The following is a 23,798-nucleotide window of genomic DNA, read 5'->3' on the forward strand; positions in this document are numbered from 1 at the left end:
TCAGGCAAGAAACTTCCCAGATGTATTTTGGGGACTTTGGGAGAAAATTGCTAATAAGGGTATAATATTGGACCTTCAACAGAAATTTTGAAAACCTTTGAACACTTTAATTCTGAAATTCTGCAAAGCCATTTTAGAAAAAAATTGATGGGCCTAGCTAATGTTCATTGCCTCAATAAAGTACCATAAAGAGACTTTTTAATAAAAGGAAAGGGCTGATAGTCAACTATTGACATTTAACTTTAATGTCACAGCAGCAGTTGGACTGAGGGAAACTAATTGACACAACTTAAAACTGACGCAGAGAGACGAGGGCACAAAATGTATGGTGGGCTTTGTCCTCAGTAAGAGCTAAAAGAGTCCTGTAAAGCCTGAGGAAAAAGTGGAACTGTTGAACGACAATGATCTCTGGTCCTTCAGAGCCTCGGCCCACAGAGCTGAGCAGTCAAACACACTGCATGGAAGAAAGAAGAGGTCCAGTATGGACCAGGATAGTCACCAGCGATCGATAACACCACACGCTAAATAGATACATTATATTGTCGGTGTGACTTTTTATTGTAGTTCATTGCTTTCAGTTAGCTGTTCGCTGTCCGTCAACATTTAACGTGCACTGGGAACTGCAATAAAAAAAAGGACAAGTCTCCACATACAGTAACAGGCACACACACTGACACGGAGATGCAACCACATGATGCAGAATACAGAAAAACGCCCCAAACCGGAAGAAAACTTCAAAGCAGCTGGAATCACAACCAGCCGATGGCGACGCTCAGATCTATGCCCGACATGCACCAGCCATGGCCCAAGCCATAAGCACACTGGTTAGGATACTATTTAGCTATTTTTGTAAATAAATGCTTCTGTCGTTCCAGTGACAGCCGTAAAAGCACTGCCAGGCTTTTAGGACTCAACAACCCCGACCCCACATGAATTGAATGGATGATTTCCCAACATTGGAACAATAATGTGGACATTAAAAGGAATTTCTTGTCAAATTCTCTCTCTTCTCTCTCTCCCATAATCCGGTTTTTCCACCTAAAAGTGAATTATCTGTGCCCTCTTTGTGCAATTTTCCATTCTGGTGAGAACATGTAAGAGGTATTATTTCTAATGCCATTTTCTATGGTGGGAATGTGTTTTTAGAACAAACTAAAAACGCAGATCAGCCAACAAATGTGTTATTTTGATATGTTCTAAATTGAGACTAGTATCTGGGAAATTTTAGCAACAATCGGTGTGCCTCAAAACCAACTCCACGTTCTCATAAATAAATTCATACAGGGAGATAAAAATAAATAAATGGAAAACTGCAATATGGTTGGATTTTATTAAGGTGTGCCGTCACACACATCACAAATCTGTCGCCCCAGTGGGTAACATGCACCACTTCTGGAATTAGTGGGATTATTGGACTAAAGTGAACTGCTGCCTCCAGACAGATGATTTTTTTCTCATTTGTACAATCTGCTCAAACTCTCATTGGCAATGGGAGGTTGTATCATCAGGCCTGGAGCCCAGTGATAATGGGCGCATTCAGACTTTATATGACAAAGAATGGCATGTGGGCTGGTAACGATCTTTGTAACAATTACGGCATCATTCATGCTTCACTCCTTTAAGGGGTGTAACCATCACTGCATCATATGGCCAATAGTATGTGGACACCTGAAGCACAAATGCAATACTTTAATGATACGTTCTGGTATATTAAATGGGCCTTATATGATGTGTTGCCGTCAAGGCAATGTCGCACACAAATGTTGCAGTCGTTCGGAATTTAGTTGGACCACGGCGACAGATTAAGTGCATGGGCTGGACATTAATCAATTTAATCAATCTAACTTAAACCATCGGCCATTTAGCGGCAGCATCTGGAAGTTGCTCGTATCTCAAATTTACACTTGTCTCAAAGAAAAATATTTCTCGCAGGTTTGGTTGTGTCTCGGAACACTCATATGTCAAAGCATTCGTATACCAAATGCGTCACCAGGACATCACGGGGCCAACCATTCACACACTCAGGAGGGCAATGTGAAGGACAGGGTGAAGTAGAGAACATTGATTTGCTGTGGTGACCCCTCACGGGACAAGCCAAAAGTACAGTCGTCGTAGTATCGCAGTAGTTAATATTCCATGAGCATTACAGAGTTCAACATACTGGATCACCAGAGCTGTCATGCTACTTGGATCAGGATCATTCATTGATGTGTGGCAGCGCTCATGAGGATGACATCGTGTGATTTTTGTCTGCGTTGCAGATATAATCCATGAAACTGGAAACTGAGTCGTCCTCCTCATTGTGTAAAGGTTGTTCCTGCATCCAAATGGATGTGGATTATTCTTTGGACCAATTTCTACCTCAAATAATTCCTACAAATCTCTTAATAACCTTTTGAGATATTCTGCAAAGAGACAGGCCCACCAGAACCGGTACTTGCAAAACATCACCTCCCTGACAGGTAATTATTGTCAAGAGGAACACGAATGAATGAACTGTGATGGGTTCATTAACAAATGGTGCTTAACTCTGGAAGGTAACAGGAAGTCTTCCTGCTTCTCTATTGTCTGCTGGGGGAGACTCATTTTTATTCCAGGCCTGTGACATATCAGATCCAGCCTGCATGCTGCCTCACTTTAAAGCTTTGCTCCGGTTTGGATACTGGATACGATTTATTCTTTTGTTACACTGACTACTGCCAGTGTGTGCTGTTCTTTACTGTTGCAGTGAGTCGACAGTTGGATTTATTGGGTAACAAAACTCTGCTTGTTGGCGGAGCCCCCCCCCCCCCCTCCTGATGCTGCTGTCACTCTGGGCTAAAAGTTTTCTTGTGCATCACTCCAGTGTTTTGTCAATGACTCTGGATTCATTAATCGGAGCATGTCATGCAGCAAGCGGTTTTTGCTTTGGAAAGCGGTGATTAGGATGGTTGATGAGGTGACGGCGCGGGGAGAGGTTGGGGGGGTTTAGCTCCAGGGCCTGTGACATTATTCATGCGGATGTGCAGCTTTCGTCCTGCATGCTACACCACTAATCAAAATCCCAGAGAAGTGCGTGCGTGTGTGTGTGTGTGAGCAGATTGCTGTATTTGTGCACACTTATTAGAGACAAACCATAGCTGAGTACAACACCAACCCCCCCCCCCCCCCTGTCACCTGCCTCACCTGGGGAGCCTGGCACTAATCGAACAATGAGGGAGACTTATTGTGAGAAAGCTGCCGTGCAGCTGGGATGCAGGAGTCAATCAATTCCATGGATTTCTTGGCATGGCATTAAAAAGGGGAAGGGGGGGGGGGGGGTAAAGAAACCTTGACTATACCTCTCTTCCCCACTCCTCCCTCTCCAACCAGCCATCATCGGCCCCTTCCTCTTTTCTCCCCTCTGCTATTCATTTGCTTTTCCATCTTCTCTGTTGTTTGTTTGCCCCTGGGCTGGGAACTCTGCGTGTGTATGCTCCATTATGTGTGTGTTATCCGCGTGTTTGTGAGTGTGTGAAAGCGCTCAGAAATGATGCATTGATTCACCGTGTTCTATATTTTCTCATCTGGTTCACTATTACAGTCAATCGACACCGCGTCTCTCTCTCTCTCTCTCTCACGTCTTCTCTGAGTATCAGAGTATCATGTTGTTGAATGGAAGTGTTTACGGGGGAATGCTGTATTGCCGTTACAAGAGACGGTTTCGGAGCATCACCGCTATGTTTTGTACCTCTGCTGTGTGTATTTCCGTGCAATATTTTTCCAAGTTGGAACACAGCGTTAAGTATTCAGGAGTGCATGCTGTGTTTGTGCACGGCGTGAGGGCGTACGGCAGTGCTGAGGTCTACACTCTCCGGTGCGCTTGAGTGAATGCCAGATCTTTCCGTGTTTTTATACATATATTTCCTTAGCATCAGTGAGTATTTATACATGTGAGGGAGGATTTGCCGGTGGGTATTTGGACCCCGTGGTTTTGTACACACAATTCACTAGCTGGAACTCTGCAACTCCACCCTGTGACCCACTCATGCACACAAACGTGCACAGAGAAACACATCCTCCCACTTGTGAGGACCTGAGGACTTTCGCCAAAATCAATGAAGGCTGTTAATGCCTATTGCCGGAGTACGAGTCTCAAACTAGAGTGCAGGATCACGAGCATGGCAGCGAGGGCTGGCCGTTTGGGACGCGCCCGATTTTAAACCTGTTTCATGTCACTATCTCGAAAAATACAAAATATTAATTCAATTTTTATGGAAAAATGTAAATATCAAAGTTTGAACATTCCCTCTCTATATCTGCAGCAAATCAGAAAGGGTTCTTCCCGCCATGAGGGCTAAATGTAAATCGGGGAATCAGATATTACATAAAAACCAGCCAGCAAACAACCAAATAAAAATCCATGAAATGGACTTGGAGGAAATTTTAACTACCTTCTGTACAAAGCTTCTCCCAAAAGCCAAAATTTCCCTCTTGAATTTTATTCATGTTTCTCAATATCACATTAGTGATTCACTAAAATCACCAACATCATAAATAAGAATATAAAGAGTGGAAGAGCAATAAAATAGTGAAAACGGTACTGCACCTCTGCCAAGGCTGCCCAGCAGGGCCTAAACTGCCATCGCAGGCGTTTCTCCATGTATATCTGAGTAATCATTCCATTTCAGTGGCCCTTATTATCTGAATCGGTATATGTTATACATCTCCACTGCTTCTACCAGGATTTATTTCTAATCTTTGATTTTCATGAATCCTGGTGGAGTTGTGATTCATGTTCCAAAAGTGAAAACCATTGAATTTTGGAGAGGATCTAGAATGACGAGAGAAATCTTGGATCCATGATTTTTTTTCTCTTCACCTACTTGAATAGAATCCTGGCAGCAGTCCTTTCCACTGCATACAGGATTTGCTGGAATGTAGATTAGAGCTTAATGTAATTAAAAGCAACTGCTTTGGTGGAGGCACGCGCTCTATCAAATGCCCTGCCAGATTTTAATTGTTCTCTTAATTGTTTTGTCAGCACATGCTAGTCATTCCATGCTGCAGATTTCTTAAAGAGATAACTTATTTGTCATATCCTCATTGGTGGAGCTCAGTCACATGACTTTGACTCATTTTATTCAGTCATTTTATCACCAACATTTACTGGAGAATTCATTGTTTGGTTCTTTCTGATAAAGATGTCGATCTGTTCTTGTAAAGGCTTGGAGTAGCTTATAAACAGAGATGAACATGGACACTAATTCATCTCTGTTATTCAGCTGTGTTTAATGGCTTTACACACTTTGTGACGCTGCCGTGTACATCAGCGTTCTAGTCTGTGAGCAGTACACCGTATGAATCAGGTCCATATGACCTTCTTTAGTTCTAGTCATTATAGTGTTATAGAATCGAGGAACTAAAGACCATCCACGAAGCCTCTCCTTGCTGATGATTGGCTCTGTCACTCTGTTAAATAAATAAATCCTTAATTGACACCTTGAGCTGGATCTCCTAAAATCTCATCATCCCATGCCCTCATGACCCCCAGACCTCCTTGGGACCCTGGAACCCCCCCCCCCCCCCGAAAGGTCTGTTTGTTAATCTGTCTCTGGTTGGTTTTGTTATTTACGCTGTACACACCTCTTGAATATTTTGAATGTCCTCAAATGATCCGTAACAATATTTTCCAACTCTATTAAATTATGTTGGCAGAAATGTCTTTCCATCAGCATAATCCTGTGTGCTTGTTGTTTGCAGCGCTATGATGGAATGAGGGATATGAAAACAATTTGTCACCTGTCACACGTAGTTCACTATTAGTGTCACTTTAACATCAGTGTTTCTGCTTGTCGCTTGTTTACCCCGAGTCTCCTGACACTGCACTGGCCACATGCAAACACACACTCACACGCACACGCACACGCATACGCACACGCACACGCACACGCACACGCACACGTACACGCACACGCACACGCGCACGCGCACGCGCACGCAACAGGGATCACCAGTTAGCAGCTCACGGGTCAAACCCTATCTAGACCACTAAAAATGTAGAGAGCGTATTTATTTTTATTTTTTGCACATGTCAGGACCTCATGCCTGCTGCTGGGCTGCTATTATGGACTGCTAACATGAGCAGCTGCATCAGTGGACATGTCATGAAGCTAGATACAGGAGCGTCAAAGAAACTTACCTGCAGGAACCATAGGGAAAGGTGCAGAAAGAAAAGCACAAAGCCGACTTCTTGATGGGAAAAGAAGAAACTAACTGAGAAAATATTAAATAAATCCCACTTTCAGCCACAACAGCCTCAAGAGCAGCTCAAATATTAGCACCAGATGCACAGTCATAGCTGCTGCTGCTGCTGCCCAGCATGCTCCTAGCTTTAGCAGTGAATCAACGAATATCCTGTTATGCCAAAAGGCCTCACAGTCCAGATAGCGGTCTTTTGCGGCCCAGATTTGGCCCTTGGTCTGCTATTCCGTGGCCCCTGCTTTAGGGGATCTAACATATTCATGGGTCTGGTTGTGTTGACCTCTGAGTGGTGGATTGATAGAGGATGGAAGGAGGGAGAGAAGAACGTAGATAAACAAAGTCCCACTGCTTCTCCCAGGGCCAAGTCCTCTCTGTTTCTAATGAACTCATTTGTTCTGTTTTTCTGGCTTTATCTCCACAAGCAACAAATGACAGTCACCCGCTCTGAATGCTGCGTTTCAGGGTTTGTTGAGCATCTAGGTCTGTCCTACAGCATCACCTTTGTTTATTTAACGCTCACTATCGATCAAACACATACCTGAGACTCTGCTGGCAAATGCAATGCTAATTAGCATTTCCCGCTAAACAAAGTGGATTGCAAGCGACTGATTGAATTTATTTGCTGTTGATGAATTACCAGGCAGCGCGTGAAGTCTCTTCCACTTAAAGACGTTCAAACAGAACCCTTAAAGGAGATTGTTTCGCTGCCCATATCTTCCGGTCCGTTTCAAACAATAGCAGCAAAAGAAAAAAAAAAAACATCACTCGGCAGCATATTTTGTGTGAACACAAAATGACATTATGGTTTTGGCCAAATATTTAATCTCTTCTCCTTTCTCGTTTCCTCGCTCCGTGTGTACATCTGTCTCTTCCTCCATCTTTCTTTCTGAATAATTTGCCACTGGGAAGTTCAGGGGGAAAAAAAAAGAGAAAGAGAGAGCGAGCCAGATTCCCACTCCTCCGCGCTTCTCGGCTGCACGTCTGTGATGTCATAATCACTCACATCAAAGGCTGTGCGCTCAACACGGCGACTGTCAGCTTCCCTGGAGGCGTCATTAAAAACGAACAGAGCAAACCAAGCCAGCCTGACAGAGACGCATCAAAACGTCCTTACATGCACATGTACACACAGAATATACATGCTCTCGCACACACACAAGCATGGACGCATGTGCATTCAGGTACATGCACGCCTGAGCACGCAATGATTCACATGTAGGACAAATACATGTGCGTGTGCGCGCCCTCATGCACAAATATATAATAATTAAATCATGTCACAATGTGTGTAATCCCTCTTTCACACATATATATATATATACACACACACGTGCTAATACTAATACCTTTTTCTCCATGAACGTGTCAAAAATAAGACTTAAAATTGGAGACGTGTAGCTTCCAGGGCCATTGTCCATGTGAGTGGTAACACCCACAGCGTGTGAACATCTGCTGCTGTACATGCACATAAATACACAAATAGCCCACGTAGACTGGGTCTGTCTCCCACACACACACACACACACACACACACACTTACACAAACTGGACAAAGAACTATAAATAGTAAGCCTATGATGTGAGGCTGTGTGTGGTTTCTCCCTTTGGGTTTGTGTGTGTGTGACTGTCAAAGTGAAGAGAGAGGGAGGAGGTGAGTGAGGAGGAGCATGGATAGTTAAGGGATAGAGGGTCTGTGCACATGTCTGGTGTGCAGCCAGTGATAAACAATACATGACAAGCAAAGCAAAGACAGTAAGTCCCATTTGATATGAAATAAATATAGAACATTACATTTTAAAATGAACAATTGTGTGTTTGGCAGATCGAATCCGAGATGCGTTTGTGTATGCTTTTTTTTCTTTTGGTTTTGGGTCAAAGTGTATGTGTCGGACTTACCCCTGGCAGGGTCTTCTGCTCGTGCAATGCATTCTGGGCTTTCAGAGCCGACTCTCTGGCACAGTAGGTGAGGAAGGCACAGCCTGAAATGCAGAAAGAGAGAGAAAGAGAGATAATTATGTTATGTGAAGTGGGGACAGAGAAGGAGAGACAGCCACGGGAGGGGGCTGCACCAATCACCAGCACATAGCCAAAAAATATCACACACACACATACACACGCGTGCGCACACACAGTGAGCCTACAGGCATAGCTCTGAAACTCTGAAGCTCTGTCTACATGGTCACCTCGGGAATTCACTTGCATTTTTAAGTGCGTGTGTGTGTGTATGTCTGCAAAAGGAACCGTTTTTTGGCAACATTCATATGTGCACGTGCCCAATAATCCGTGTGAATGCAAAAGAAGACGTGAAAGTGAGATTAAAAGAACTGCGCATGGTTCTGGAGGTGTGACGATTTGTGATTTCTGTCGCGTGAGAACCGTTCTGCCCGCAAAACACATCAAATCTGACGGAGCTCTCTCCCTGGCAGTATGAAATAGCAGTTATCCATTCGTCCATCGCACTCTTCTGGCTGCTGAGACAGGGATAGACATTTCCCTGACAGCATTTCACTCTCTCTCTCTCTCTCTCTCTCTCACACACACACACACACCCCTCTCCTCCCCACCCTTCATTTCTCCATCTCTCTGCTCCATATGTTCCAAGACTACCCACAATCCTCGGTTTTGTTAGCACCTGGGCTGACATGTGGGGGTGGAAGGAAGATGGAAAAACGGAAGGCAAGGAAGAGGAAGAAGCCGTGGGGAACGTGTAAGCCGTTCTCTCACCACCCCCTGTCAACATTGAGGCAGCTGAAAGCTGACAAACTGTCAATTTGCAGATCAAGGCTAATGATTCATATGTTTGACAGTTTAATAAAATACTAGTAAAGATAGTTGCACAATAGGCAGCTGTGACGAGATTCAATTCAGGCAAATACTCTTCACATTGTTTATGTTGGTGCTTATTTGCTCTCCTTCATGAAGTTTGGAACTTGGTGAAACTAATAATATCAAATGAATTCAATAAAAGAGCCTCAGCTCACGACATGTCACATTAGCAGAAGTGTGTGAAGCACCAGAAAAGAGGTTTTTGGTTAAAAATGAGGCCAATATAAACTTTTCTGGACCTAAAAACAGACAGGGAAATAAAATGTGATAAACTGGTCGCTGCTGCCATGCAACTAATTTGAGTACAAAGCATTAAAAGAAGCACAGTTTGCTCAGAAAACGACAAAATAGATCGTAAACCCCTCCCCGCGGAAACCGCAAACACACAGCGCAGATAACATAAAGCAGCCTCCGCTTATTGCTACTGCCTGTTGTGCTTTGTGTTGTTCTTTTTGCATACCGCTGCTATTTATTGCTGAGGGCGGCACCATGTAGTGACTGTAGAAGCAGCAGGCCCCCCATCCTCTCGGCTCCGTGTCTTTAACCCTGGGTCGTCCCGATGGCAGGACACAAGGGAGCTCCGCCTGTTGGTGTTTTTAATTAACGGGGTCCTCTCTCATTAGGCGAAGTGGGAGCTGGCCGCTGACAGCTTGGCTACCTCCGCATCCTCTCTGGGCCTGTCATGTTAATGCTACATGCCGGCACCGTCCCACAGGAAAAGCACACAAGCCCACTGATTCACACACCTGACACATAGTTGCATGTTTTCAGCGCCGGCACCCACCACAACCACTAAAGCAGGAGTAGAGGGAATATTCAGATTCAGTCATACAATGTAAAGAACATGTCAAAAATGAGCCATTAGCTGGCAGTGTTGCGTTGATACGTATTGTGTTTCTGCAGATTAGAATCGATGCAGTTTGTTTAATACGTTGGTTCTCATTTTTTTAGGTTGATGTGTTCTACCTCTCAGATTAGATCTTAAATATCCCGCTATCCATCCCCGCTGGCATGAAATTACACTAACAAACTTTCAGGCCCTGCAAGAACTATACAGTGATGTAATTATTTTCCTTATTACTTCATGAAGGAACTGATTCAGTAATTTGCCAAATTGCAAAACATTTGCATTAAATGTTTAAGCTGCATATTTACTGACAGCAGGTTTAGTTTATTTATCGCCTCGTAACAGCTGATCAAGACAATTAAATCCTAATAAAAATTTGATTAACGCTGTAATTGAATTACGGATTTGCTTAGTTACAATTTTTTTTTCATGAACTAAAATAATGCAAGGTGCTTGTTTTTAAAAAGAAACATTTCGTTTGCAAAATGTCCACAATGCACTGCACATTTAGCATGTTTGTTTAAATACTTCAATCATGTGCGTTTGTGTTCATTCTGTATTTTATAATGGTCCTTGTTAAAACCCATCCCAGGATAGAATGATGTATGCTCATCAAACACTATTGGCAGTTCACCTGTCCTGTGGTTTTTGCGGTAATAAGTACATGAATAGAAAAAAGCCCGTGGCCTCCGCCAAGGAGGTTATGGTTTCGCTGGCATTGTTCTGTCTGTCTGTCTGTTAGCAACATAACTCAAAATGTTACGGACGGATCTTGATGAAATGTTGGGACTGTTACCGGAACATATAAAATGTTGGTGATGATCCAGAAGAGATCCTGGATTATGGATCACTTTGAAATATTTGTTAACCTTGCTGTCAATAGAGCTTCAAAATGTGTTCCTCAACATCTCGGTTGATTATTGACCAATGTTTATGGAATTTGACACAGTCATCATGGGTTGGGACTTCTATCTAACCACTGGATTTCATCCGGATCGGATCCGGATTGCGGATACTGTCACAATAATAATAAAAAAGCGTTTATTTATTCATTGCGTTTAGCAGGATTACGTAAAAACCGCTGGATGGATCTTGATGGAAAAAAATCTGAAGATGGGTCTTGGTCTAACTTAGATCCCATAAAATTTTGAGATCGATCCAGACACCTGCATCCTGTGTTATGTGATCATCAAGTAAAAATTTGAACTGAAAATGTCTCAATGCTTTGCAAAAATAAAGCTGTTAAAGTACCTCAAAAGTGTAGTATTTCTACTTAGTCACATTCCACCAATGAAAATACTTGCATATAATTTGAGGTGGCAAGTACACATATAGAGCTACTGACATGTTCTCTCTCTCACACACACACACACACCAAAAGTGACGGTCAACAAACATTCAATTTGTCATCATTGTTACAAGTCAGATGCTGGCAGCGGTTCCAGTATCTGACTAAGACCTATATTGGCCCGGGAGAGGCAGATAAGCTGTTTGTTTCTGCTGTCAATGCTGCCAATTTAGTTTCCCATCACTTCAAATTCAAATCAACAGCAGCGCAGTGAGGATCTTAAAGAATATGTATGCATGAGACAAGAGCTGATGAGAGACAGGGAGAAAAAAGGGGAAGAAAAGAGCGAGATAGGGGAAGAGAGAAAGACCGGCATGGGAGCAAAAAGAAAAGGAGAGGGGGGAAGCAGAACAGCAAGGGGTGCTTGGTGAGAGAGGGAGAGGGAGAGCGAGATGATAAGATCACCTGGCTTCTGTGAACACCCCCCCCCTGTGTCCTACACTCGCTTCTTATCTCAGCCGCTGCAGACACCCTAAAGGGACACACACCCACCGAGTGGGAAGCGGGAAGAGAGGAAGAAAGAGGGAGACAGAGAGCAATACCAGGAAGAAAGGGAGAGGCATTGAAAGAACGTAGCAAGGGAATGGTGGAGACTATCCATACTTACTGGTGGGGGAGGAAGGAGCGGCGGCGTGGCCTTCAGTGGTGAAATCCACCAACTGTCACCAGGCCTCTTCTAAACAGCAGCTGTGCTGGAGCGCAGAGATCTGACCTCGCTAATCATGAGAAACTTTCTACTTGAGTCGCTGTCTGGGACAGAGAGACAACCAGAGGACTTTTGGGAAATATGCAGCTCTACTATATATTTATTATAAATCTACAGTGAAAAAACAAAAGGTCAGACTCAGACAGTGATTAAAATCCATTGTGCACAATTTGCCAGGTTTTGAGCTGCATCACTATCTGTCCAAGTTTAAAAAGTGTTTCAGATATGTTTGCCTGGTTTTATTCTAATGTTTAAACTGAAGCTCTGATGGCTAATATGTTAGCATGCAGTGGCATGAGATCCAAAAATGCTGACTAGGCTATGGGTGTCAGCGTTTTCTAAATGTGTTCTTACACGATTATTTCTTCAAAGATTTTTGATGTCTGACACAAATCAGTGACCTCTGTGACCTCACTGATCCTGTCGTTCTTGCAATTAAAGGACAACCTCTAATGCTTTCCTCAATTGGCGCTTTATTACTACGCACGTTGCACCCAAGACTAGACCGGTGTTTTTGCACATAATTCTCCAATTATCTTGTGCCTATTAATTCAGGAATTGTAAAAAGCTGACATATGAAGTTCCTCTCTTGCTATCCTTTTATTCTCAGCCACAGACGGGGAGAAACTCCCAGTGATCATTTAAATATTTCAGAACATCTTGGTAAGAGCCTAAAAAAAGTCAATAGCATTAAAAAGCTTTATCCACAGCACAGCTTAAGCGCCGTGCTGCAGAGCCCTGGAACGCTACCTCAGAAAACGTAGGCATGAACCTTTGTTTGAGGCTGTCCAATTTCAGCCAGTCAATAGAAATCTCCGCGTCTCCCCCTACCTCAGTTCTGTTAGCACTTATCTCTGCCTGAAAGGGTTGAACAAGGACAGCTTTTGCTCAATAAACAGAAGAATGTTTTTTTTCTCTCTCTCCTTTTAAAATGATTGACCTTAAGACAAAAACGTTCTGACTGGATTTTTGTGAGTGCAGAGGCTTAGATAACGCTCTTCAATTCATTGCTTAAATGGGTCAGAGAAGAGATGAAAATTCTGAAATAGCATTCAGAGAAAAACAAATAAGGCCTCGGTCTTTTAGCCGTATAGAGACAATGAGTAGCACTGGGTGCTGTCATTCAGTGGTTTCCTGATCCAAAATGCCATAAAGGTAACTGGGAAAATGTACTAGATGCAATTCTGTGAAAGTATACACACACAGCTGTACCGAGAATGATTCCTCCAGTGTTCTGCACATATTGAACAATTCTAATCACCTTATCGTCACCGTAGTAAAAAGGTATTACCTGGTATAAGAGTAAAAAGTTCCAAGCCCTGACACGTGTGGTTCTGGGTGTATCAGTAATTCCATAAAGTTAGCAGGAGCCACTTATAACCCCTTCACCTTTGCTGACCCGTCAGTGCTGATCACTGCTCCGAATGGAAGGAGAAGACCGAAAATAGAGGCTGTTTCCGATGTCTGTAGGGAAACGTCCGGCTTCCTACCAATGTCATCTTATAATCTTTAAATGGCAGCTTTAAAGCCTTTACAAAAACAAAATTAAAAATGCAATGAAGCACAACATATGAGCACTGTACTCTCAGTAAACAGGAATAAAGTGCATTTACTGCTCAAAGAGCAAATCAAGCATTTTTTTAGCTGTGTAAAAACAGCCCTTAAAAAGCCAGGAGGTTTTTGTGCAGCTAATGAATGCTAATTTAAAGGATATTATTTCAACAGAGTGAGGCAGAACTATGGGACGGCCTTATTAAAGAGGAGGTGAATTCATTTATAATGGCACGTAATAGAAGTCCAAAGATCTTCTATAGGTGATTATGTGCATATCCTTTAGTGCTGCAGAAGCACACACTGAGCCGAGTAAAGACAAAGCAAAAGTTAATAACCACTGGGATGAAATTCAAAGAGCTAGCACCACTACGCATCTGCATTCCTTTCCCCAATAGGAAAAGTGCAGAACGTAGTCATTTAGAAAAAATAGCAGCTCCAGGTTGTTACTAAAATACACTCTGAGATGAAGATATGAAGCCGTCAGACAATCGCACGGCTGCATGTGCTGGGTGGATACAGAATGTGTGTCAAATTAAGTTTTACAAGTCTGCACTTCCTGCCAAACTCAACAGATATGAACCATATCATGGTGCTAAATTCATGTATTCGCAGGTCTGCGGGTGAATTTAAATAAAAAAGAACCAGCAGATTAAATGTGGACAGTCTCCATATTAAAATGCATGGCTTAATCCACAGATTACAGGCATTAGCTGCATGCAAACATTTTCCCACACACTTCGGACAAAAAGACTTCATTGCAGAAATGTCGGAGGAAGAGTCAACGCCTTTATCTATATTTGTGTATATGTGTGTAGTGTGTGTGTGTGTGTGTGAGAGAGAGTCCCTGAAGATAACAGGTCCCATCTCTCGCCCTGCTTCCCAGAGCGGCCTTCTCTAAGCTGCGCTAATCGATTGGCGAAAGAGGAAAAACGGTCGGCTTTAATGTGTTGCTTGTGAAGGATTTACTGGAGAGAAGAGCCACTGAATCAATGGTGAAGAAAATGCATCATTAGGATGGTGTCCCGCCACCTTATTACACCAGCTCACCCACACCCAACGCTGTCCTTTGAAGGTTGCCACGGAAAACAGAGTTATAATCAATGCTTGCGCACACGTATAGTCGCCTCGCGTGTGACACTTGAGTGAGTAAAACAGTAAACAACAGTCACATGTATGCTGTGTATGAACACACAGACACTCACACACACAACTTCAAGACCTCCCTGATGCACGCACCAAACAGCCAGAGCCGTCCTCCACATCCGAGGACGAAACGCCTCGCTCTTGTCCTACATCAGCCATTTTGTCAGAAAATGTGTGGGACATCCAAATTTAGCTTTTCACAGTATCAATTATTAAAGATGGAATGACTCCTAAAATTAACCAAACGCCTTCACGGATCCCGACCAGCTCCGACACGCCGATGGGAAATGCAAAATGCATTGATGCCGACTCGTATACCAATGTGCGATTGACTCAAAATTTCTGAGCTAAATTTATTGGTGAATTTCCTATGTGGAATTTAGGGAAGACATTTAAATCCTACAACGCAACACTTTAAGGTTAATTGTCTTGTTCCATCACCTCCTAAGTTTGTCTGACTAAAAAGACTATAGCAGCCCTGATCCCTAAGACCTACGTCCATGTTGCAGAATTCTACACCTCATTAAAAACACGTTCAAAACCAATGTTCATTACGAGTGCAGGAAGTAGTGCCCCCTCAGGTGGGAAGCAAGGCCATAGAGGCTGCGGGCGTGGACCGCCGTGTAGCTCGCCTGGTTTCCAAACACACATTCGTCTTTCATCATAAAACAGGAGAGTGTTTTATTAATCCTTACTGTGATTTTTTCAAATCTGAACTGAATGTACAGCTACATCCCTCCCTGTCTTTGACCATGACGCCACAAAGGGGAGTTCCACTAGAAGGCCAGAATCACAGAGAATTACTAAAAGAACTCAATTCATACATGAGGCCAAAAGAAAAGGCATCTGCCGTTTTCATTTCATTTGTTTTAAAATCTGCACCACATGAGACTGGAAACCAAACGAGAGACAGACAGACCGACCGCCAGTTGATTCATGTATCACTAAGAAGACAAAGTGCTTTAATTCTGTCATGGGAGTCGTCCCTTGTCCCTCGGGTAAAACACTTACAGGATAAACACTCCCATTAATATTCCTCTATGCACTTCTCCTCTCCACCCGACTTGCCTCTCCTCTCCTTTCCTCTCCCTGTCCTATTATCCTGCCTCGGCGGACATCCTGTCCGGTTCCGTCCGCCTTGCCAACCTGCAAGATGGAGATGAGAGGACGATCCGAATGCAGGAGGGGGAACATGAATCATTACACTTCCTGTTGTTGCACGCCATCCAGGGAAGGCAAAGAGAGGACGCCCCCGGGGCGCTGATTGATTCTGGAGATTTAATTGGGTTTATTAGCCAAGATGTTGGGCCCCACGAGGTGGCTCCCAGAGGCCGCCGAGTCCCCCCTCACCCCCATTCCCACTCTTCTGAAGGAGAAAGCCTGCGTAATTGTTTTCTCTCCATCTTCTGTGTCATTGTCAGACGGGTCCTGCGGGATTATTAGCAACCCCAGGTCCCTCAATAATTCATCCAGAGCTATTTATACACAGATGGAGAGTCCTCTAAAGTCTCCCCCAGTGAGCTTATCAGACGCTTAGACAGACAGACAGAGAGGGAGCGAGCGGTGGAGGGAAACAGGCCGACAAAGGGAAAGGCAAGAATGAGAGAAAATGGAGAGACGCACAAAAAGAGTTAGGAGGATGGCGATCGCAAAATGAAATGCAAAGACGAGCAAAGCAGGTCTGACAGTCTGGAAAAGCGGGAGAACGAGAGACGGCAGCGTTTTAGGTAGACACAATGACAATGTTTCTTGTGTGCATTGAGTTTCAAGGTGAAAGTCTCTCATCTGCTTTGCCAAAGTGAACAAAAGCACCGTCCCGGGAATAGTACACCCTCGCACAACACACATTAATGGCTTTTAATCTCCCCCCCTTTTTCCCCCATTTAACACAATTAAGATATTTGCAAAGCTAACATGGGCGAGAAGTCGCTATAGGAAGGACAGATGAAAGGCATCCAGGGATTTTCACATGCAATGTAAACACCGTTATCCGCCTTTTCTAACAGACAGCCATTCCTCAAATCACTTACTAATTCAAACATAACTTTAAGGCATTAGCATATTAACATTAGCATTTTAAGTAGCTTCTAATCCCAAACAGACTGCCTGCTTTTAATGGCATTTCGGATACCTGTGTCTCTCCAACTGCAAGTTGAGGGATAATTTTGTTGTTGTCAGACTAATGAAGTCTTTGGCGCAGGACGTTGATTTTTAAAGTCCCTTTGTTGGCGCTCCAGCCACAGATAATTATATATATTCATCCCCTTTGGCAGTCACTCTTATCCAGCTCATTTAGAAAGCTTGGCTTCTTCTTGGACAAGTCAGGACATTGAAAGGCAGATTGGAATGATCGTTTTTACATTTTGCATTGATGGCACATTAATCAGAGCAGTGATAGCCGTGGGAAAAGACTTGCTTAAACACGCTTTGAAAAGCTGGACCCTTGTCTGCTGCAAACAGTATAGCACAGATATAATCTAAAACCCAAGCTTTTTTGTATGCTTGAACATGAAATCTTGTAAATCCAAGACGGGACAATACACTTTGATTATTTGCCTGACTGTTTTACCAGTCCTAGTCCGTAACAGATCTGTTTACTGGTGTGCATCAGGGAGAGTCACATCAACACACAGCCTGATAGTTTTAAAAGTCGAACTTCAACATAACCTCCACCGTTGTTTTTTTAAGTGGATTTATGTTAGCTTTAATTTATACTAAATTTATTGCTATTGCTTTTGGCTGGCCTGTCCTCACGGTACACACACACACACACACAAGCTCATGTGCATGCACAGACTCCATCTCTATCTATAAACCCTGTGTAATCATTCCACACTAAGTGAAACGCGTATGCAGGCTATAGGTTTTGCCAGGATTCCCATCTCCTGTTCTGTGATTAAAGGACCAAACTAATGAGCCCTGTTTCATTGGGAAGCTGTGTGGAGCTGGGTGGGACCCCAGAAGCCATTAAATTGCAAATCTGTAATAATTTGCTGAAGACATTCTGTCCAGATCATTCCCTGGACTGATTTGTGCACTGAGGTAACAGTCGGAATGGCCAAGCAGAAACCCAGCTGAGCCCACGGCCAGCAAGCTGAGCTCACACTCCGGAAACACACATCGCCGTATTGACTTGAAAAAATAACCATAATTCAAACTTCTTCTATGCTTTCACAAAACTAATCCCTGTTTTATTAAAGTAGTGACTAACCATTCCATCAGAAACAGGGCCAGCTCTCAGAGTGAAGGAGAGTTGAAATAAGAAAGACAAATTTATAATAATAAACTAGAAATATTCTAAAAATGACATTCAAAACTAGTTAACCTGAAAAAATGATCACATTACTACATTTATTTACATACATTTATCAAAATTCTCTGAGAAAGTGGATTAAACTTTTGAAGAAATTCAAAGTCCAGAAGGCCAACACATTCCGATGAAGTTTAATGGATGTGATTCATTCATCATCCCGGCAATATCGTCTTTTTGTTTTGTTTTGTAGAAAATTCTGTGAAATTTGAATTCATTTTGTCAACAGATTAATTTTTCTCCTCACAGAAAACTGCAGAGATTTTTATGTGCTTTGGAGGTCGACAGTCTTCTCTGTGATAAACCTGCTCAAATGCAGCTGCCATTCATTAAAGTTTTCCCCCCAATTGCTGAAGCACAATTTTGAGAACTACCTAGGCTCCTTTTATCAAAAACACAATTCACAAAAGCACACACTCAAATGGCAACATATCTCATATACAGTATCCTGCAAAATGAAGCGCTGCAACCAAAACATAAAGCATTATCAAAATAAAATAAAGTTTTTGTCTAACCAACTCTACACTTTTGGGCATAATGAAAGCACTCTCGTCTTTAGTAAGCTGTTCATAAAAATAAATTTAACTGAAGAAGCAAATTGCAGAAAATAATTTGCAGGGTGGCGCTACATACTGCAAATTATTTCCTGCAATTTTCTGCATATATATATAAAAATGAGGCAAGAAAAATAATGAGGCAGCATCTTGCTGCACAGCTGGGTCTGGCTACAATGCCTTGTGCACATCACAGGTAATATCTTCCCTTGCCAGACATCGAGGGAAGAAGCACATTGAGTGTCTTACCCATCGCTGAATCGCACCCACTTCAAGTTCATCACATGCTGCTTCCATCGCCTGCATAAGAGGCATGAGCACATTGGGCTGCCGGTCGTACACCTTCCACCGCCAGGCCGAAAATAACTCTTCTGTGGGGTTCAGAAGTGGTGAGTATGGTGGGACTTGCAGACTTCAGAAAAGGTTTTGCTCTCTGTGTGTCAGTTCAGATAATTGTGCTATGAATTTCATTTCATTCGTAGAAAAAAAACTGTATTCACAGCTCACTTACCCCGCCTACTTTTGTGAGCCAATTATATGTTAGAATTTTATTTTATATATAAATCTGATTATTTGTTCAGTAGTAAAGTACATTTACTGTAATCCATGTAATTCTATATTACTAGTTATTCTCAGTATTTACAACATCAATCAATCAACCAGGATGTATTACGGTATGCATGGATTAAGCTTCTACCTGTGTGTAAAATATTTACAATCAGCCATCTTTAAACATCTTAATGCAGCTTTATCATTAATCTGAAATAAAAGCTATTTATCTGATGTTTGAGTCCTATAAATATATGTTAAACATATTTTAAATGTATTTTGCTCCTACTTCTATGTCTACTATGCATATAAACCAGAGCACAGTATCTGTGTTGGAGGCCATCATATTATTTCACATTGTACAAACAATCATTGCTCTTTAAGCATCAATAACTAATCAGGTTACTTTAATTTCCAAAGTCAAAACAAAGTCAATGAAAATCTGATCTTTAAAAGGTGTGAGATCAGGGACAGACTTTGTCAAGACTTTCCAGGATAAAATCTGGAACTCCAGGTATCAGAGATATTCCAGCTCCCAGCTGCTGCGTGCTGACAGCATTGTGACGGCACTGATATCCAGCGTGGAGCCATTCTTCTCATGCTCACTCATCAGTTCTCACACAAGAACCTCAACACTACAATCCTGCATTGTCAAAATAAATCCATGAGTAATGAATCTGAAATCACAAGGAAAGTGAGGGAGCAGAAAACTTGCTTGACAGCTCTGCATGAAAACCTAACATGCTTGCACAGATCCTCCTAATATGAGGAGCGCCACCCTTGGGGTGGCTTCGGAGCCACAGGGGTCGGATTCTGCTCCATCCCAGGAAGGTCACTCTCCCTTCTTGGGCTATTATGACCACAGAGTGGTCTGGTAAAACGCAGCCTATAAATTACAGCAGAGGACAGAGGGGTCGAAGCCTGGCATGGAACTGGGCCAGAAGCTATCAATCTGCCGGGGCCAGCGACGGCGACATCTGTCTCAGGGACTGCCTCACTCTTTCTTCTTCTAGCTTTGTCTGTCATTTCCCCTTTTTTGCTTTACAGTCTTTTCTTGTCAGCCCATTCCCTCTTCCTTTCACTTGCTTCGCTCACTCTGCGCCTGTCATTGAACGATCCCGCCGTGCCTCCATTTTTAGTTTGCACCTCTATTTTCAATCCCTGCTCTCCCTTTTTCTTCTTCTCACACTGCCTCTTGATATGCTCTGTCTGTCTTTGTGTGCACTCCCCCTCCCATTCTACACTCTTTTCCTCTTTTCATGCATTCTCTTACATCATCCCTGTTTCAACGTCTCTCTAATTTTCCTTCCCTCTCTCCCTCTGTCTTGAGCTCCTTGTCGTTTTACGCGCTCTTGCACCATCTCCTTCTGCAGTGATATGTTTTGGTCTATCTACTCTCCAACCAGTAGGATAGGATAAAGCCTTGATGTGCTTTCCCTCAGTGTGATGCCAATATGATTTGAATGATAATATCTGAAAGCAAAAGGAAAGAATCTGCAGTTTTTGGGAAATGAAAATAGAATGATATGGACCCAGTGGGTAATGCACCAAATAAATTATAAGCTGATCAGATGATTTATGTCATCCATAACGGTGTCAGCTAATTATATTTCACAAATTTAAAATGGAGCACTTACTAAGCTTGCTAACTTCAGACATCCATCTTCTAGCTGAGAAGCAGGGTTTTAAATATCAATCCTCGACAAACTGATATTTACTTTACGGTTGACTTTCTGTGCTGGTTTCATCAGAACATCTGGCATTACATTCAGTTCCTGAACCCTAGTAAAACTTCTGCATAACTTATTGATCCCTCCTCCATTTCCAGAATGAAACTTGGCCTTGAATAATTGAGAGAGATCTTTGAAAAGCCCTAACCTCCATTCCCACCTTCCTTTTACAAGTCGACGTGATGCATTTTTAATTGGGTGGTATGAAATAAGCATGAACGGAGATGGGAAGAAAGCTAATTGAATCGGGGACACTCAAACCCGGGACTCGTCTCACGCCATCCAAGACTGTGGGGAAGGCTAAGTGTCCGTCTGCTCTCACAGAACGCACGTGCTTGCCGGGCTTTGACGTGCTTTCTGTCGGGGACAAATAGAACACAGCTCATGTAATCCCTGCTTTGGGGTGTCCCAGCAGGCAGACCCAGATATGCCACTTCGAGTTATGTTTAGCAATTTAGAATAAGCATCAATTCAACTTTCTATAACCATAAATCTCCAGAGCCAGATGATTTGTTTGTTGTGTATGAGCCAATTGTGTAGCAGCTAAAGAGGTCATTGGAAGGACATGTGTCTTTTTGTTGTTTTTTACAAGGTATTAATGCAATAATTGAATTATTTTATGACATTAATGCATCATTTGACCTTGAGAAAAATGTAAAAAAGATTTAATCTGATGGCCTTTGAAGGAGATTAAAGATATTTGGAGCAGAATATCTAAAAGGATATTTTCCCACCAGTTGCTCTTTAATGGGTCGCAGTCAGGATCGCCGTGACAACCTTCAGTTCGGTTTTGCATCATGATTCTGTAGCATGCTGCCCGGGCCTTTTTTGTTTACAGGTGGAGGGTTCAAGTGAGGTTTGTTCCTGAGATATAATTGAATTAAACATTAAAAGTTTACGAGGAGATCCTTTCTTTCTTAGGGGGTGATATTTGGTACATGCATATGCATATTCTTCAACACAATCACACAACACCCACACACGCACAAAAAGCATATCCACACAGAGGGATAAATTGGATACACAGTGTGCTGAACACATGCAGAACAAACTGAGGGTGTTCACTGTGGGGATGAGACAACCGGAATGTATTTATATTTATCATTATATTATTAATCATCCTCTAACCTATGCAGTGAAATGCAGTGCATTTTTAAAGCTCATTAAAAAATATTTTAAAAATGCAGGACACTTCCCCACAGGAAGCTCTATTATTAGCCGTGAAATCATCAGCAGGACAAAGGCGCAGCTCTGAGAGAACATGTAAGACTTTCCAACATTTCCAAAGTATTGCATTCGCCGTCTCCTGGACTGGCCGGTATCTGAAGCAGGAGGGGGGCGTTGGAAGCTGCATTAAGCGTAGCTAAACGATTGAAGAGGCCTAAGGTGTCATTTAGAAATTTAACACAAACTACAATAACTTAGCAAGGAGAATATGCCAAAAAGTATTTTATATAAACTCTCTATCAATCTATCTCTGAGATCAGCAGCATACCTTTTCCATGTGGAAACATTAACTAGACACCAACACAGTGATAAATGCTGACTGGACCCTTTTACCCTGCGATAATGGACACACATGTTCCTGGACTATCAACACAACTTTACTGTGATGGAAATGAAATCTCTGTAAATGTCTGTTTACAGCAATAACGCAGCTCTCGTCTGCGGCCGGGAGGTCCAGAGATCCGTTTGTCTGCTTGTCCGTCTGTTAGGATCGGAACAGGTGATTACATTTTGGGAAGCATCTGCCCAGGTGGAGAGAGAATGCTGACTTTTCTGAAACACATTTTCCATTTGCAAAAAAAAGATAAATGGACCCATGTTCCCGACAAATGTTTCCATGCTGTTTCCAGGTGTTGCGTGTAAACGAGAATGGAAACTGTGGGTGAAACTGGAGGGAATACTCCGCCTGGGTGAAGCTTGTGTCTGATACACATCCTTGATACTCCATAAACTACCACACGCTTTATTCTGTATATGCTTACTCATCTTTGCAAGTTGTGCTGAATGCATTTCATCCCACAGCACATAGGTGCGCTCATCCCTTCACATGACCCCTGTCTTTAAGGTCAGACTTTTTACTGAGAGGACTTCTGTAGTCGGATGAGCCGGGGGGGCTCCGCCCTCCTGATGGGCCCCTTGACTTCAGAGCTCCTGTTAGCATGTCACCCCTTGCAGGGGCTCCGTGAGCACACCCTCTTTTGGCTCGGTGCGGCCATCTCTCACTGTGACTAACTGGCTCCCTGCTCGGCCATCAGCCAGTCCCAATCGGACAGTCCCCTCCAATAATAATAGACAACAGAGGCAGTGCAGCCTTGACAACGGCCCTCCTGACAAATTAGCCTCACTGTATTGCCTCCTCTGTCTCCGCCTCTTCTTTCCCTCTTGTTGCTTGGCGGTTATGGGCTCTGCCAGGACAGGGGTGGTGGAGTGCGGTGTGGTGGTGCTGCAGTCAAGCGCATTTGGTAAGAAGTGACCTCCTCTGTGACACATGCTGCCGTTCTTCCTGACAAAACACTCAAAATCGATTACGACGCGCCTGAAACAGACAAAATGTGAGGAATGAGCGCGCATTCTGAGCTGAGATGAGTGGAGCATTCTGGTCTGGGGGGGGAGGGAGAAGCACATAAACAAGCACACACACACACACACACACACACACACTAAACCAAATGCGGAGGAGAGAGAAAGATCCCACAGAAAGGATGATGCAACAAGAGTGAAATTTTTCGGCTGGAACGCCATCTGCATTAAAGCAGACCTGCAGGACTAAAACACACACAGAAACGCAAGCACGCACGCACGCACACACACACACACACACGCACGTTCTCTTTGTTGAAAGCCAAATTTGGTTTGATCATTCTTTTTTCCAGAGAAGGTATTCTTGTAATGGCAACCTGTAACACCTAATTGCCTGCAATAAAAACCAGGATGGCGTTTTTGCCATCACGATTTCCCAAACAAGACGAGACTGGAGATCCGTCATGAACCTGACCCCCCCGT

At 43.1% G+C, this 23,798-nt stretch overlaps 1 protein-coding gene across 2 annotated transcripts in view; it reads right to left on the reverse strand.

Moving 5' to 3' along the window:
- The window catches only part of celf4 (CUGBP, Elav-like family member 4), a 66,426-nt gene that overhangs the window by 38,539 nt on the left and 4,089 nt on the right, over positions 1-23,798 (reverse strand). For both annotated transcript variants that reach the window (XM_068742268.1, XM_068742269.1), the window contains exon 2: positions 8,119-8,201. In XM_068742268.1, the coding sequence (XP_068598369.1) occupies positions 8,119-8,201 (83 nt within the window). The remainder of the gene's footprint in view (positions 1-8,118; positions 8,202-23,798) is intronic.

This window comes from Brachionichthys hirsutus, chromosome 8 (genome assembly GCF_040956055.1).
Source record: "Brachionichthys hirsutus isolate HB-005 chromosome 8, CSIRO-AGI_Bhir_v1, whole genome shotgun sequence".
Classification (NCBI taxonomy): domain Eukaryota; kingdom Metazoa; phylum Chordata; class Actinopteri; order Lophiiformes; family Brachionichthyidae; genus Brachionichthys; species Brachionichthys hirsutus.